Source organism: Mycteria americana, chromosome 15, assembly GCF_035582795.1.
Source record: "Mycteria americana isolate JAX WOST 10 ecotype Jacksonville Zoo and Gardens chromosome 15, USCA_MyAme_1.0, whole genome shotgun sequence".
Taxonomy (NCBI): domain Eukaryota; kingdom Metazoa; phylum Chordata; class Aves; order Ciconiiformes; family Ciconiidae; genus Mycteria; species Mycteria americana.
The window spans coordinates 5,754,767-5,768,472 of NC_134379.1; the positions used below are offsets into that span (position 1 = coordinate 5,754,767).

A 13,706-nucleotide genomic window follows, 5' to 3' on the forward strand; every position below is an offset into this window, starting at 1 on the left:
GGGACCGGGGGCTGCCCAGGGCTGGGACCGGGGCCGGGGCCGGGAGCAGGCTGCGCTGAGGACGGGCGCTGGTGTGCGTGCGGACGCAGGTGTCGGTGCGGGTGCGGGGCCGGCGCGGTGCGGGCGCGGGTGCGGGTGCGGGTGCGGGCGCGGGCGCGGGGCGGCGCCGGTGCCGGTGCGGGGCGGTCGCGGCGGCGCTGCCGGTGGCGGGCGGGGGCGGCGCGGCCCCTCCTCCGCCGGGGCCGGGCCTGCGCCGCTTCCTGCGGAGCCGCCGGGCGCTGGGAGCAGCCGGCAGCCCCCGGCGCGCCGCGGCCCCGGGCCCCCGCCGCCCCCGCCCCGCCCCGCCGCCCGGCCCCCCCGCCCCCCCGGCGGGCCCGGGGGCGCCGCCGCCGCCGCCCCACGCTGGCGCAGAGGCCCGGGCCCGGGCCCGCCTCGCCGCTGAGGATGTCCCGGAAGGCGCCGCGGGCGGAGGTGTGCGCCGACTGCAGCGCCCCAGGTAAGGGCCGCCCCCCCCGGCCCCGGCCCCGGCCCCGGGGCCCCCGGTACGGCCCCGCCGCGCCCCATCCCCCCGCCAGCCTCCCGCGCCCCCCCGGCGGGGCCCTTCGCACCTCGTGCTGCCCCCCCGGAGCCCGCCCGGGAGCCTGCCTTGCGCTCCCCGGTACGGCCCCAGGAGCCCCCGTGAGCCCCCTCTGCACCCCCCGGTGTGCCCCCCGGTACGTCCCCGGCACCCCCTGAGCCCCCTTGCACCTCCCGGTGTGCCCCCCCGGTACGCCCACGGCTCCTCCGTGAGCCCCCTCTGCACCCCGTGGTGCCCCCCGGTACATCCTCGGTGCCCCCCGGTACATCCCCAGCACCCCCATCAGCCCCCTCTGCACCCCACGGTGCCCCCCGGTACGTCCCCAGCACCCCCTGAGCCCACTCTGCACCCCCCGGTGTTCCCCCCGGTACACCCACGGCTCCCCTGTGAGCCCTCTCTGCACCCCCCGGTGCCCCCCGGTACATCCCCAGCATCCCCATCAGCCCCCTCTGCACCCCATGGTGCCCCCGGTACACCCACAGCTCCTCTGTGAGCCCCCCCTACACCCCGACGTGTGCCCCCCCAGTATACTCCCAGGGAGCCCTTTTGCATCTCCTTCTACACCCCGCAGCGAGGCCTCTTTGCACCCCCTGGGTGCCCCCAGGACCCCCTCAGTGAGTCCCCTCTGCACCCTGCGGTGCCCACCCGAGGGAACCCTGCTGAGTCCCCCGCTCTGCCCCCAGGAACCCTCTGATGTGCCCCTGGTGAGGCCCCTGGGCCCCCTCGGTGCACCCCATTCCCCCCCCAGGAATCTCCGCGCACACCCCAAATGTGACCCCGATAACCCCCGCGCCCTCCCCAGTGCCACCCTGGTGCACGCCGCGTACCCCCACCGCACCCAGCGCCCCCGTGCACCACCCACAGCCTTTGCACCCCTCAGCGTGGGAGCTGCCGGCACAGGCTGGGGACGTGCCGGTTGGTGCCAGCAGCACCGAGGACCCTGCAAATGGTGGGATGGGGGGACCCCCTCCTGCGCCCCCCGGCACCCCGCTGCCAGCACCCATGCCGGCCGGATCCGGGCTCGGCAGCGGAGGCAGGCTGAGCTGGGCCGGCAGCGGCTGCGCTGCAAGCTGGAGCCTGAGCCTGGGCAAGACGATTCCCGTCCCTGGCAGCGCTGGTGCCTGCAGCCCCCGCGCTGGGCACGAGCCTGTGGGCGTCGTGGTGGGGCTGGACCCCCGAACCCTGCCCACAGTGGGACTCGACCCCCAAACCCTGCCCGTGGCCAGCCTGGGCAGCCCCACGGCGATGAATGAACGGGGCCGAGAGTCGAGGCTCGCTCCGAGCCGGCCCCGGAAAGCTGCCCGCAGGCCAAGGCTGTGCCGAAATTATTCCGGCCACGTGCCAATGGCCGGATTCTGCCAGGAGAGCCGGCGGCACGCGTGGGCGCGGGGCTGCCCTGCCTCAGGGCGCGTTCCCCGTGCCGGCGGGCAAGCGGGGGGCGCAGGGGTGCCCGGGGCGGTGCCGAGGCTCCCTGCCGGGGCAGGGGGAAATGGAAACCAGTTTCTTCCAATCTCTTATCGCCCGGCAGCCATGTGAGGAAATGAGTTATAAAGTCCAGAGGCCGCTTCCTACCACGCTGGAAGCACCCGCCGCCGCCGCTGGGGATGCACGGCCTGGCCCTGCGTGGTGGGGTGCCCATGGGGTGCCCTGGTCCCTCTGCCCGGGCTCCCTTGGCCGAATCCCGCTCCGCTGGCCCCGTGCGCGGATGCCGGCCAGCCCCAGCCCTCCCCTCACCGGTGCGGGGCTGAGTGCTGGGGGTCCCGGCGTCAGCCCGCATCCCGGTACAGGGGCGGAGGTGCCGGGAGCTCCCTTGGGCTCCAGGATCCCCCCAGAGTTCGGGGTGTCCCCCTGCCAGCGCTCCCCGAGCTGCTGCAGTGCCCACCCGCATCCCACCGCGTCCCGGCTGCCCCCTGCCGCGGGAGGGGGTGCTGCCCCGGGGGTACCCCGGATCCGCCCGGTTGCGCGGCCGCGGGCAGCCTCACCGGCCGGCTCCCCCCCACGCGGAGCGTCCTGTTCCCGGCAGCGCCCCGTGGGCAGCGGGCGCAGAGGCACAGATGCTGCCGCGCCGGCTGCCAAGGCGCTGCCATCTGTGTGCGCGGGGCTGCCAGGCTGGGGGGGCCGCCGCTCCCCCCAGCCGCCCCACCTCGGCCCCGGGGCACTGCAGCACTGCAGGGCTGGGTGCCCCCCAAAACAGAGTCCCCAGGGCTCGGGGGGGGGGGGGGGGCTTGGGGAGGGGTCCAGCACCCCGCAGGGAGGAAGGAAGCGGGGGAGGCCTGGCCGCTTGCTTGCCTTCCTCTGCAGGGTCGCGGGGCCGCTGTCACCCCCTTGGGGCCACTGTCACCACCTTGGGGCTAGTGCTGCCACCTCCCGAGTCCCCGTACCCCCTGGGCTTGGGGCTCCCCTCTCCCATGGGGCGGTGCGGTGTTTGTGTAGGCCCTACAGAAACAAGGGGTGCTGGGGCTGGGCAGAGGCAGGCAGGACTCGCCCGCTGCGCCTGGCAGAGGGGCCACCCAGGGACGTTTCGGCATCATCACCCCGTGCCTGGCCGCGTGTCGCGGGAGGGGGCTGTGCACCAGCGGGGGGGTCCCCAAATCCTGCCCTCGGTGCTGCCGGCGGCAGCTGTGTTCCCACAGCTGCCCCATGGGGCCAGACCCCACCCCAAACCAGCCCCAGGACCCATTTTTTGGGGTGCGGGCGTGGGGAGCTGCCGCCCAGCCGGGAGCGGGGCCCCTGCGGGTGCCGGGGCTGGTGCCAGCGTGGGGCCAGCGTGGCCGCTCAAACGGCCCTTTGTTCCCGGCGGGGACACAAAGGGCTCCAGTCCGGCCGGGCCGGGGCCGGCAGCCGGGGCTGGGGGGTATGGCAGCGTGGGGGGGCCGCAGCACCTGCCCCGAGAGCCAGGGTGCCCTGCAGGGCCGGCCTGGGGCGGGGTGCCGAGGCTGCAAGCCGGTGACCGCCGTACGCGGGAGCCCGCGGGCTGGGGGTGCCCACCCGTGGGGACACGCTGCCCCCCTCCAGGACCTCCCCAAATGCCCGAGCGCTGGGAGCTCGGCGGGTGCGCGGCCTCGCCGGGCGCTGCGGCAAGTCAGGGTGCCCTGCTCGGGGTGCGCGGCCACGGGGCCGGTGTCGTCCCTGCCACCGGTCACCCTCCTGATGGGGGAGGCCAAGTCCTGCCCCCCCCTTTTGGCTGGTGCCTGGTTGCTAGGGGAAACCCGTGGGTTTCCCCGGGCGATGGGCTGAGCCCCTCGCTGTCGCCGGGGAAACGGTCGCTGTGGCAATGCATCCCCCCCCCACCACCACCCGGCAGCAGGGGGGTGGATGGGGAGGGGGACCACGGCGGCGGGGACACCCGGTGACACCCCCTGTGCCACCCTGCAGACCCCGGCTGGGCCTCCATCAACCGCGGGGTGCTCATCTGCGACGAGTGCTGCAGCGTGCACCGCAGCCTGGGCCGCCACATCTCCATCGTCAAGCACCTGCGCCACAGCCCCTGGCCTGCCACCCTGCTCCAGGTGGGTGCCGGCCCCGCGGGGACGTGGGGGGACACACACACACGGGGACCCCTCGTGCCCACCGGGCCCCGCCTCTCCCCCGCAGATGGTGCACACCTTGGCGAGCAATGGGGCCAACTCCATCTGGGAGCACTCGCTGCTGGATCCGGCCCAGGTGCAGAGCGGGCGCCGGAAAGCAAACCCCCAGGACAAAGTGCAGTAAGTGCCCCCCGTGCCGCGGGGAGGGGGTCTGCGCCGGCCGGGCACTCACCCCGCAACCTTACTGCCCCCCCCCGCCCCCCCAGCCCCACCAAGTCGGAGTTCATCCGCGCCAAGTACCAGATGCTGGCCTTCGTCCACAAGCTGCCCTGCCGGGACGACGACGGAGTCACTGCCAAGGACCTCAGCAAGGTGGGGCACGGGGTGGGGGTGCAGAGACCCCCTCCCCCCCTTTTGGCGGTGGGGACAGATCCCCCCCCCTTACCGGTTCTCTCCTCCGCAGCAATTGCACTCGAGCGTGCGGACGGGAAACCTGGAGACCTGCCTGCGCCTGCTCTCGCTGGGCGCCCAGGCCAACTTCTTCCACCCGGTGAGCGCCGGTGGGGCTCGGGGTCCCTGGGGACGGTGCTGGGCGTGGGGGGGGTCCCAGAGCCCCGTCCCGCAGGCAGGCTGCGGGGCTGAGGCTGCCCCTGCCCGCAGGAGAAGGGCACCACGCCGCTGCACGTGGCCGCCAAGGCCGGGCAGATCCTGCAGGCAGAGCTGCTGGTGGTCTACGGCGCTGACCCCGGGGCGCCGGACGTGAACGGCCGGACCCCCATCGACTACGCCAGGTGAGGGCGGGGAAGGAGGAGGAGGGGGGGTCACCCCTGCCTGTACCCCCCCCCTTAGGGTGGGCATCACCCCTGCCCGTCCTCTCACAGGCAGGCAGCCCAGCACGAGCTGGCGGAGCGGCTGGTGGAATGCCAGTACGAGCTGACCGACCGGCTGGCCTTTTACCTCTGTGGCAGGAAGCCGGGTGAGCACGGGGGTCCCTGGGTGGGGGGGAGGCCTTCCCGGGGGGGGGCGGGGTCCCGCTCACCACCCCTCTCTTTGCGCAGACCACAAGAATGGGCACTACATCATCCCGCAGATGGCTGACAGGTGAGTACCCGGTGCCCGCGGCCCCGCCGCCCTGTCCCATGTCCCCCCCGGCGTCCCCGCTGGGCCGAAGGGGGGGACCCCGGTCACCTCCCCGTGACTGGCGCTGGAGCATCCCCGGGGTGGGTGGGGGGGTCCGCGTGCCCGCGCATTTAACGTCCGCCTTTATCCTGTTCTTCCCTCCGCTGCCTTCTCCGGAGCGCAGGGTGCGCCCAAAGTGCATGGCACAGAGGTATTGTCCGCTCGGCTCTCGGCTCCGGGGGCCCCCCCATGCCACTGGCATGGGCCCCCCCTGCAGCCCCGGCTGCTCGGCCCAGCCCGGCACCCAGGGGGCACCCGGGGAGGGGGGTCCCGTTGCCCCCCTGCCACCTAGTCCCCCTGTGCCTGCCTGCCAGCCCCGCTCGGTGAAGCCCCCCGCGCCTGGGGCGGGGTCCCTGTCCTGGTGGGGTGCGGCTGGGGACCCTTTCGGTGGGGACGGGCCAGGAATGACCCCCGCTTTGTGTCTCCCCCCTCCCCACACGCCCCCCAGTCTGGACCTCTCTGAGCTGGCCAAGGCAGCCAAGAAGAAGCTGCAGGCGGTGAGTGGGGGCCAGGGCAGGGTTCGGGGGGGCCCATCCGCTCCCCCCCATCCCGCCTGACGCCGTCCCCCGTCCCGCTGCAGCTCAGCAACCGCCTCTTCGAGGAGCTGGCCATGGATGTCTACGATGAGGTGGACCGCCGGGAGAACGACGCGGGTGAGTGCGGGGCCGGGGCCGGGGCCGGGGCCGGGGCCGGGGCGGGCGTCCCGGCGCAGGGAGGAGCAGCCGGCGGGGCCGCGGCCAAGCCCAGCGCTCCCCCGGATCTGGATCCGTCCGCCGGGACCGCAGGCCCCTCCTTCCTCATTCCTCTGGCCGGGGAGGTTTTCTCGGCGTGAGGGGCCGCCGCTGGGCGCCAGGGCCGGGGTGCTGCCGGAGGTGGGTGCCGGGACCCCCCGGGGATGGGGGCTCGGCCCGGGGGGGTGCCCTTGGGCTGGGGGCTGGCGGGGCGGGGGCCACCCCGTTTCCACGGTGGGGTGGGCACCAACAGGCACGCCAAGCCCCCTCCCCGCCGGCCGGGGGGGGTGCGGACCCGGTGCCCCAAAGGGTGAGGAGCGAGGGGTCCCTGCTGGGGGGCGCGGGGAGGGGATCCCGGCCCCGCGGGGCGGCCCGGGGAGGCGATTCCCGTCGGCCCGGCCGGGCTCCGCTCCCAGCCCTGCCAGGCTGGCCCCGCGCCTGCGTCCTGCCGGCTCTGCCGCCGGCCCCAGGCCCTGCGGCCCGCTCGCTCTGGGGGGCTCTGGCCCCCGCAGCCCCCCGGGGTCTGACGCCGGGTGCCTGCCCGCAGTCTGGCTGACGACGCAGAACCACAGCACGCTGGTGACGGAGCGCAGCGCTGTCCCCTTCCTCCCTGTCAACCCCGAGTACTCGGCCACGCGCAACCAGGTAAGCTCCCCTCCAGGCCCTGCAGCCCCCCCCCTTGCAGCCAGACCCCTGCTCACCCCCTTCCCCCCGCCCTCCCAGGGCCGGCAGAAGCTGGCCAGGTTCAACGCCAGGGAGTTCGCCACCTTGCTCATCGACATCCTCGGGGAAGCCAAGCGCCGGCAGCAAGGGAAGAGTCTGCTGAGCCCCACAGGTGAGGGACGGGACGGGACGGGGACGGGGGGGCAGGAAGGGGGGGCCGAGCATCCCTTCCCGCCCTGTGCTCAGCACCCCCCTGCCCTCCTCCAGACGCCCTCGACTACTCGCTGCGGAGCCAGAGTGACCTGGACGACCAGCACGACTACGACAGCGTCGCCTCTGACGAGGACACGGACCAGGAGCTGCTGCGCAACGCCTCACGCAACAACCGTGCCAGGGTGAGCCCCAGACCCCAGCCCCGGACCCCCCCCCTGCCCCCCAGCTCTGGGATCCCAGCGCTGAGCCCCTCTCCCTGCAGAGCATGGACTCCTCCGACCTCTCGGACGGCCCCATCACACTGCAGGAGTACCTGGAGGTGAAGAAGGCTCTGGCCGCCTCCGAGGCCAAGGTGCAGCAGCTGATGAAAGTGAACAACAGCCTGAGCGACGAGCTGCGCCGGCTGCAGCGCGAGGTGGGTGCGGGGCCGGCGGGACCCCCCCTCGGCATACCCCTCTCCTCGCTGATGCCTTCCCCCTCCCCCGGCTGCAGATCCACAAGCTGCAGGCAGAGAACACGCAGATCCGGCAGCAGACGGGTCCCGTGCACCCAACCCCGGCCCCCAGCGAGCGGCCGGAGCACGGGCACCCCCCGGGCACGGCCCCCCCGCACCGCCGGGATCGCCAGGCCTTCTCCATGTACGAGCCGGGCTCAGCACTGAAACCCTTCGGGCAGCCGGTGGAGGAGCTGGTGACGCGGCTGCAGCCCTTCGGCACCGGGGTGAGTGTGCTGCGGCGGGCGGGCGGGCGGTTTTTGGGGTGCAGCTGTCCCGCCAGCCCCCCAGGGTGCTGGGTCCCGTCCCCGCGGGGCCGTAACCTTTCGTGTGTCGCCAGGAGGTGGAGGACGAGGCTCTGTACTCCATGCACATCCCGGCCAGCGTGTACCGGGTAAGGGGGCCGCGGCGGGGGCGGCTCCTGCATGGGACATGGTGGCTGTCACCCTCCTGGGACACGGCCTCCGTGCCGTCCTGGGACGTCCCGTCCCCCCGCCGCCCTGCACCCCCTGGGTCAGGCTGGGGACCTCCCCAGGGGACGGTGGCCGTGGGACGTTCCTGCATGCAGGGCGGCGGTGTCCCCCGTGCTCGTCCTTCCCTGCACGTCACCGAGATCAGCTCCAGACCCTTCTGCGCCCTGTTCAGCACCAGCTTCCCCTCTCTTCCCCCTCCAGATGCGGAAAGGTCCATCTGCCTCCTCGGTGCCCTTTCCCCCATCCTCCCCGCTGCTCTCCTGCCCGTCTGACGGTGCCCGGCACATGGTGACGTACCGGCGAGGGGGGGGGCAGCTCCCAGGGTGGGGGGACCCCGGCCCTGCGTGGGGAGGGGGCTGGGCAGGGGCTGACGTGGCTCCTCTCCCCTCCAGAGCAAGCTGGACCGGCACGGCAGCGGCACCGACAGCGACTACGACAACACGCAGGCGGGTGAGGTCCTGATCAGGTGAGTGCCGGGGCTGGGGGCTGCCCCAGGGCCACGGGGCTGGCACTGACCCCGGGGGGGGCGGTCGGTCCCTGCAGCATGGAGGGGAAGCGGTTCATGGAGCTGAGCAAGGACGAGGACTTCCCCCACGAGCTGGACCCGCTGGACGGGGAGCTGGACCCCGGCCTGCCCAGCACGGAGGATGTCATCCTCAAAACTGAGCAGGTCACCAAGAACATCCAGGAGCTGCTGCGGGCGGCACAGGAGTCCAAGCACGACAGGTAGGGCTGGGGCACGGCCGCGGGGTCCCTCCGGACCCCCCTGCTCCCAGGGGCTGTGTTCATACGCAGCCGTCCCTGCCACCCCCGTGGTCGGGAGCCGTCGTCCCCCCCCAGCGTTCACCCCCTCTGCTCGCCCCCAGCTTCGTGCCCTGCTCAGAGAAGATCCACTCGGCTGTGACGGAGATGGCATCGCTCTTCCCCAAGGTAGGAGGGGGGGCGAGTGCCTGGGGTGGTGGAGTCCCCACCAGGCACTGTGTCCCCACCCTGACACGGGTCCTGACTCTGCCCCGCTGCAGAAGCCGGCGCTGGAGACGGTGCGGAGCTCCCTGCGGCTGCTCAACGCCAGCGCCTACCGGCTGCAGAGCGAGTGCCGCAAGACCGTGCCGCCTGAGCCGGGCGCTGCCGTGGACTACCAGCTCCTGACCCAGCAGGTCATCCAGTGTGCCTACGACATCGCCAAGGCCGCCAAGCAGCTGGTCACCATCACCACCCGCGAGAAGAAGCAGTGAGCGCCGGCCCGTGTCCCCCCCCCGTACCCCCTTGGCCCCCACGCTCTCCGTCTCTCCCTCCCCTCCGGCAGCAGCTGGCACCTGGGGCGAGCGCGGCTGCAAGTGGCCTTAGCCCGTGGGGGGCCGGGGTGTGGGGTGACCCCCCCCTCGCCCCCCGCGCTGCCGAGGAGCTGGTGCTCAGCCTGCGGGGTAGGTGCCTGCGTCCCCCTGTACAGCCCCCTGCCTGCCCCCGCGCAGCCCGCCCCGTGGCACGCGTCTAACTTATCCTGTACATAGCCTGCGTAGCTGTCCGCGACGGCGGCGGTGTACCCCCTCGCCCCCAAAGCCCCTCGCCGGGCGGCCGGTACCCCCGGGGCCGCCCGCAGCGTTACACTGGACCGGGGCGCCTGCGGGCCCCCCCTCCCCGGGCGTCCTGCCCCCCACCGGGGTCGCGCTCCCTACTGTAAGATGTGTCCTTGTACATTTGTATCAATAAAGGTGTGAGCGTTGCACGGGCCCCCGGCCCCTGGCTCCTGCGGCGACGGGGGGGGTCCTGTCCCCTGGGGCGAGGCTGCGGGCGATTGACCCCCCCCCGGCGCCAGGCAGGGCTCGGCCACGTGTCCCTCCCGTTTCACCCGGTCCCCTTGGCCCCGGCTGGCGGCCAGTCACGCCGTCCCCGGCACAGCCCCGCCGTCCCCGGCATGGCCCCACCGCTCGCCCAGCCCCGGGGCAGGGCTTTCTCAGCACGGCCCCGCCATCGCTCTGTGAACCCGCCGAGCGTCGGGGCTGCCGGCTGGGGCTCCTGTCGCGCCCATGGTGTCCCTCGAGGGTTTGGTGGCCGCAGCCGCGGTGCTCGCTGGCCTGGGCCTCCTGGCCTGGCGCCTTTGGGCAGGGAGGCTAGAGGTGCCTGGAGACCGGGGAGAGGAGGAGGAGGAAGAGGAGGGGATCCTTTTCATCACCGGGGACGGCTCGGGCCGCTGCCGGCTGCTGTGCAAGCCCTCGGCTCTGGCCCAGCACCTGGTGCGGAGCTTGGGGCAGTCGGCAGCGCTGCGGGGGGGCCGCTGGCTGTGGCCGCACTGGCCCCGGCTCCAGATGTTGTGGCAGCTCCTGCAGCCACCTGAGCCGGAGCCGGCGGTGGCCCGGGAGCTCCTGCAGCTGCCTGACACCGGGCTGGTGGCCCTGGACTGGCTGGTGGGGGCACGGGGGGCCAGGAGTGGCAGCGGCGGGGGGGGGCCCGGCTCCGTGCTGCTGCTCATCCCCAACGCTGCCGGGAAGGTGACGGGGGGGCTGCTGCAGCTGGGGCTGCGGGCGCTGGAGCGGGGCTTCGTCCCTGTCATCTTCAACCGCCGGGGTCACAACGGCTGCCCCCTCACCACCCCCCGGCTCCAGCCCTTCGGGGACCCTGGGGACCTGCGGGAGGCCGTGACCTACCTACGCTGCCGCCACCCCACTGCCTCACTGCTGGCCGTCAGCGAGGGCTCGGGCTCGGGGCTGCTGCTCGCCTACCTGGGGGAGAGCGGCTCCTCCAGCCGCCTGGCCGCTGCCGCCTGCATCTCCCCTGTCTTCCGCGGCCGGGACTGGTTCGAGGCCGGGATGCCCTGGTTCTACGAGTGGCCGCTGCTCCTGCACCTGAAGAGGGGACTCAGCAGGTCAGTGGGGTCCCTCGGGGCTGGGGAGGGGGTGTCCTGGGACCCCCTCAACCAGCCCTGGGGGGGGTGGGGGTGGTGCATGCAATGGATGCTGCTGCCGGCACCAGGAGCCCCAGCGTGGGGGGGGGGGGTAGAGGTGCTGAGAGCAGCAGAACACGCTGGTTAATGAACACCAGCCTGTTTTGTTAAACATGTTAATGGAGCCGGCTGCCACCGGGCCAGATTGGCCGCCACATGTTCCCCGGCCCGGCTGGGGCTGCGGCGGCATCTTGGGGTCCCCCGGCCAAGCGCTGTGTCACCTCGGCGCGGCAGCGCTGGGTGGGTTGGCAAAGCCCCTGCGCCGCGCTGGACCCCAGGGGCTGAGCGGGGCCGGCCACCTTGCCGCACGGCTGCTCGCCCCCGGCACCCAACCCTGCGTGCCTGCCCTGTGGGGTTGGGGTGGCCACGGCCACCAACCCGCAGCCGGGCAGGGGGCTGTGGACCCCTCCTGCCCAAGGGCTCTGGGTCCCCATTGCCCAATACGGCCGCGCTGGGGAGGGCCAAGCGCTGGCGCGGGCTGGGACCGGGAGCCAAACTGCCCCGTGCCAAGGCCTTGAGCAAGCAGCACCTCCCCGGGCGGTGCTGAGACCTTGGGGGGGGGCACGACGCACAAAGGGGCCCCGCCGGTGGGCAAACGAGGGCCAGAAAAAGCAGCTGAACCCCAAAATATTGGGGCAAACAGGTGCCAGGTTGAGCCTCAGCATGCCGCGGTGGGTGCGGCCGGGCACAGCCCTCGCTGCGGTGATGGGGGGCGGGTTTCTGTTGGCCTGGTGGTGGTGGGGGGGTGGGTACAGGGTGTCGTGTCCCCCCCCCCCTCCCCCCCCCCATTTCCCGATACCCATTGCAAGTGCTGCTGTCACGGCAACCGAGCGCAGCGCTGGCCGCCTCCCGTTGCCATGGTACCCGGCTGGCGCAGGCTGTGCTGCGGGGATCCCCCAGCATCCCTGGCAAGGGGCTGCGATGGGACCCCCAAACCGGCTCCGGGGGCGGGGAGGGAGGGCCCCGAGGCCACCCCCCCGTTCCCTGCACGCAGGGCCGCCACCGCGGCGCAGCCGCCCGCCCGCCCCGCCAACTTAGGGCGGGAGCGGGAGCCGGCGGCGTCCCCCAGCCCACGGCAGCCGCCGCGTCCCCGCAGGTACGTGGGGTCCCTGGCCGAGGCGGTGGACGTGGACGGGCTGCTGGGCAGCCGCTCGCTGCGGGAGCTGGAGGAAGCCCTCTTCTGCCGGACCAAGAGCCGCCCCAGCAGCTGGGAGGCCTACTGGGAACGCAACGAGCCCCTGCGCGACGCCGACGAGGCGGCCGTGCCCGTGCTGTGCCTCTGCAGCGCCGATGACCCCGTCCGTGGCCCCCCGGCCCGCAGCCTGCCCCTGGAGCTCTTCCGCAGCAGCCCCTACTTCTTCCTGCTGCTGACCCCGCGCGGGGGACACTGCGGCTTCCCCCGGCGGGGACCGGGGTGCTGCTGGGGCCACGAGGCCGTGCTGGAGTACTTCAGGGCCATGGCCGAGTTCCTGCGGGCAGAGGAGCGGAGGAAGGGGCTGCCACGGCCCCGCAGGTTGGGGGGTCCTGCCCTCGAGCCCCCCCTCTTCACCTGGCAGAGGTCCTACACCCGGTAGCCCCCGGGCAGGGTCCCACGTCCCGGGGGGGCTCAGAAAGGCAGGCAGACACTCCATGTACTAAAATTACTTTATTACAGTTGATTTTTTTTTTTTTAACATTTCCTTTGCTATGATACAAAGGATACTTACAAACAAAATATTACATATGACCTTATTTTTTTCTCTTCTCTTATTTTCTGACAACTTGGTAACAGCTTTAAATGCACAATCTATACAATTAATACAGGTTATATATGAGCTATAATGTATGTTGAACCAGAAGAATACCAGAATACTGACAATATACTGTACATTAAGCCTTACCAGTTAGTGCTCGTGGCATTTTCTACAAGAAGGAAAACGCACACCTGTAGATTCACTCATACCAGCTGGTGCTACCAGACACGGAAGCAGGAAGGAGTTTAATTCCCCTAGTTAAATCCTTCACAGCCCATCACCGTGGTGCTGGGCCTGGAAACCTCAGACCAGTGTTCATAGTAAAACAGCAGATATGTGTGTGTTTTTTCTAACTAACGCTCTGCGGCACAAAACCACGCGGCTGGGCGCCTTCCCCTGGCGCCGCGGCAGCCGGGCTTTGCCATACCTGGATGATGCCCCAGAGCAGACGGCCACGGCGCTGGGGCCGGGCGCTGGGCGAGCTCTTGTTGGTGAGCTGGACCTCCTTACGGAGGGGGAGAGGAGGAAGAGGAGGAGGAGGAGGAGGAGAGGAAAAGCGGCAACAGCTTTGCTGTCATCAGTAGGCAGCTCTCGGGTTTGCGCACGTGAAGAGGCAGGTGCCGAGGGGGGAAAAGCAAGCCCAAGGCACATCGCTCCCCGGCACAGCTCGGCCGAACCGCAGGGCTTGGCCCCCGGCTGCACACGGAGCTCGTGCCCGGCAAAACCTCCGCGGGGCCGGGCAGCCGGAGGGGCTGGGAGCTGCCTTGCAGTTACCTGCTCGCCAGAAAAGGTTTGCTTTTGTTTCACAGCCAAAGCTAGAGTTGTGTGGCTACAGGTGTGCACTTCCCCTCCTCCCGCCGTGGTCTATGTCAGACTGATAAGGTTACATTTTTGTTTTATTTTTTTTTTTAAAGCAACCAGCAAGTGAAGCGTTTTTAGTTGACTGGCAAAAGACCTGGCATTTGCACAGAAGCTGCAAATGGAAAATGGCCATCCCCTCCTCCCACCCGCTGCATCCCAGCCCAGAAAATCCCAAACTGTTGGCGGAAGAAAGAAAAAAACCAGGGGTGGAGGAGAGGAAGGGGAGGGGGGAACAGGTTGGAAAATACCAGGTTTGAGTTAACATTTCCTTGACTTCACACAATGCTTGTGCAAAAAGAAACAAAACAAAACCCC

General features: G+C 71.5%; 2 protein-coding genes across 5 annotated transcripts; both read left to right on the forward strand.

The window, feature by feature from the left end:
• Positions 1-336: 336 nt before the first annotated feature.
• On the forward strand, positions 337-9,586 carry GIT1 (GIT ArfGAP 1). 4 transcript variants are annotated; one of them, XM_075518002.1, is made up of 22 exons: positions 337-496; positions 3,953-4,086; positions 4,172-4,284; positions 4,371-4,476; positions 4,568-4,654; positions 4,765-4,895; positions 4,986-5,080; positions 5,163-5,205; positions 5,408-5,434; positions 5,732-5,780; positions 5,864-5,936; positions 6,562-6,659; positions 6,738-6,849; positions 6,945-7,072; positions 7,153-7,305; positions 7,383-7,610; positions 7,724-7,777; positions 8,058-8,144; positions 8,249-8,322; positions 8,400-8,582; positions 8,723-8,786; positions 8,879-9,586. In XM_075518002.1, exons 1-22 carry the CDS (start codon positions 445-447, stop codon positions 9,089-9,091), a joined length of 2,304 nt encoding a protein of 767 aa, XP_075374117.1. In that variant the 5' UTR covers positions 337-444; the 3' UTR covers positions 9,092-9,586. The 4 variants fall into 4 exon arrangements, with proteins under 4 accessions (XP_075374117.1, XP_075374119.1, XP_075374118.1 ...); XM_075518004.1 differs by lacking the exon at positions 7,724-7,777; XM_075518003.1 differs by lacking the exon at positions 5,408-5,434.
• A 134-nt stretch (positions 9,587-9,720) lies between these two features.
• ABHD15 (abhydrolase domain containing 15) lies at positions 9,721-12,474 on the forward strand. Its single transcript, XM_075518015.1, has 2 exons — positions 9,721-10,719; positions 11,894-12,474. Exons 1-2 carry the CDS (start codon positions 9,884-9,886, stop codon positions 12,369-12,371), a joined length of 1,314 nt encoding a protein of 437 aa, XP_075374130.1. The 5' UTR covers positions 9,721-9,883; the 3' UTR covers positions 12,372-12,474.
• The last annotated feature ends 1,232 nt before the right edge of the window (positions 12,475-13,706 follow it).

What these genes read in the sequence shown, in the direction of transcription:
- GIT1 (XM_075518002.1), top strand. Translation starts at nt 445, where the DNA reads ATGTCCCGGAAGGCGCCGCGGGCGGAGGTGTGCGCCGACTGCAGCGCC. An exon ending in AGGCCAACTTCTTCCACCCG is followed by an intron (nt 4,655 to 4,764) that starts GTGAGCGCCGGT and finishes CCCTGCCCGCAG; the next exon opens with GAGAAGGGCACCACGCCGCT. An exon ending in GCGGGTGAGGTCCTGATCAG is followed by an intron (nt 8,323 to 8,399) that starts GTGAGTGCCGGG and finishes CGGTCCCTGCAG; the next exon opens with CATGGAGGGGAAGCGGTTCA.
- ABHD15 (XM_075518015.1), top strand. Translation starts at nt 9,884, where the DNA reads ATGGTGTCCCTCGAGGGTTTGGTGGCCGCAGCCGCGGTGCTCGCTGGC. An exon ending in CTGAAGAGGGGACTCAGCAG is followed by an intron (nt 10,720 to 11,893) that starts GTCAGTGGGGTC and finishes GCGTCCCCGCAG; the next exon opens with GTACGTGGGGTCCCTGGCCG.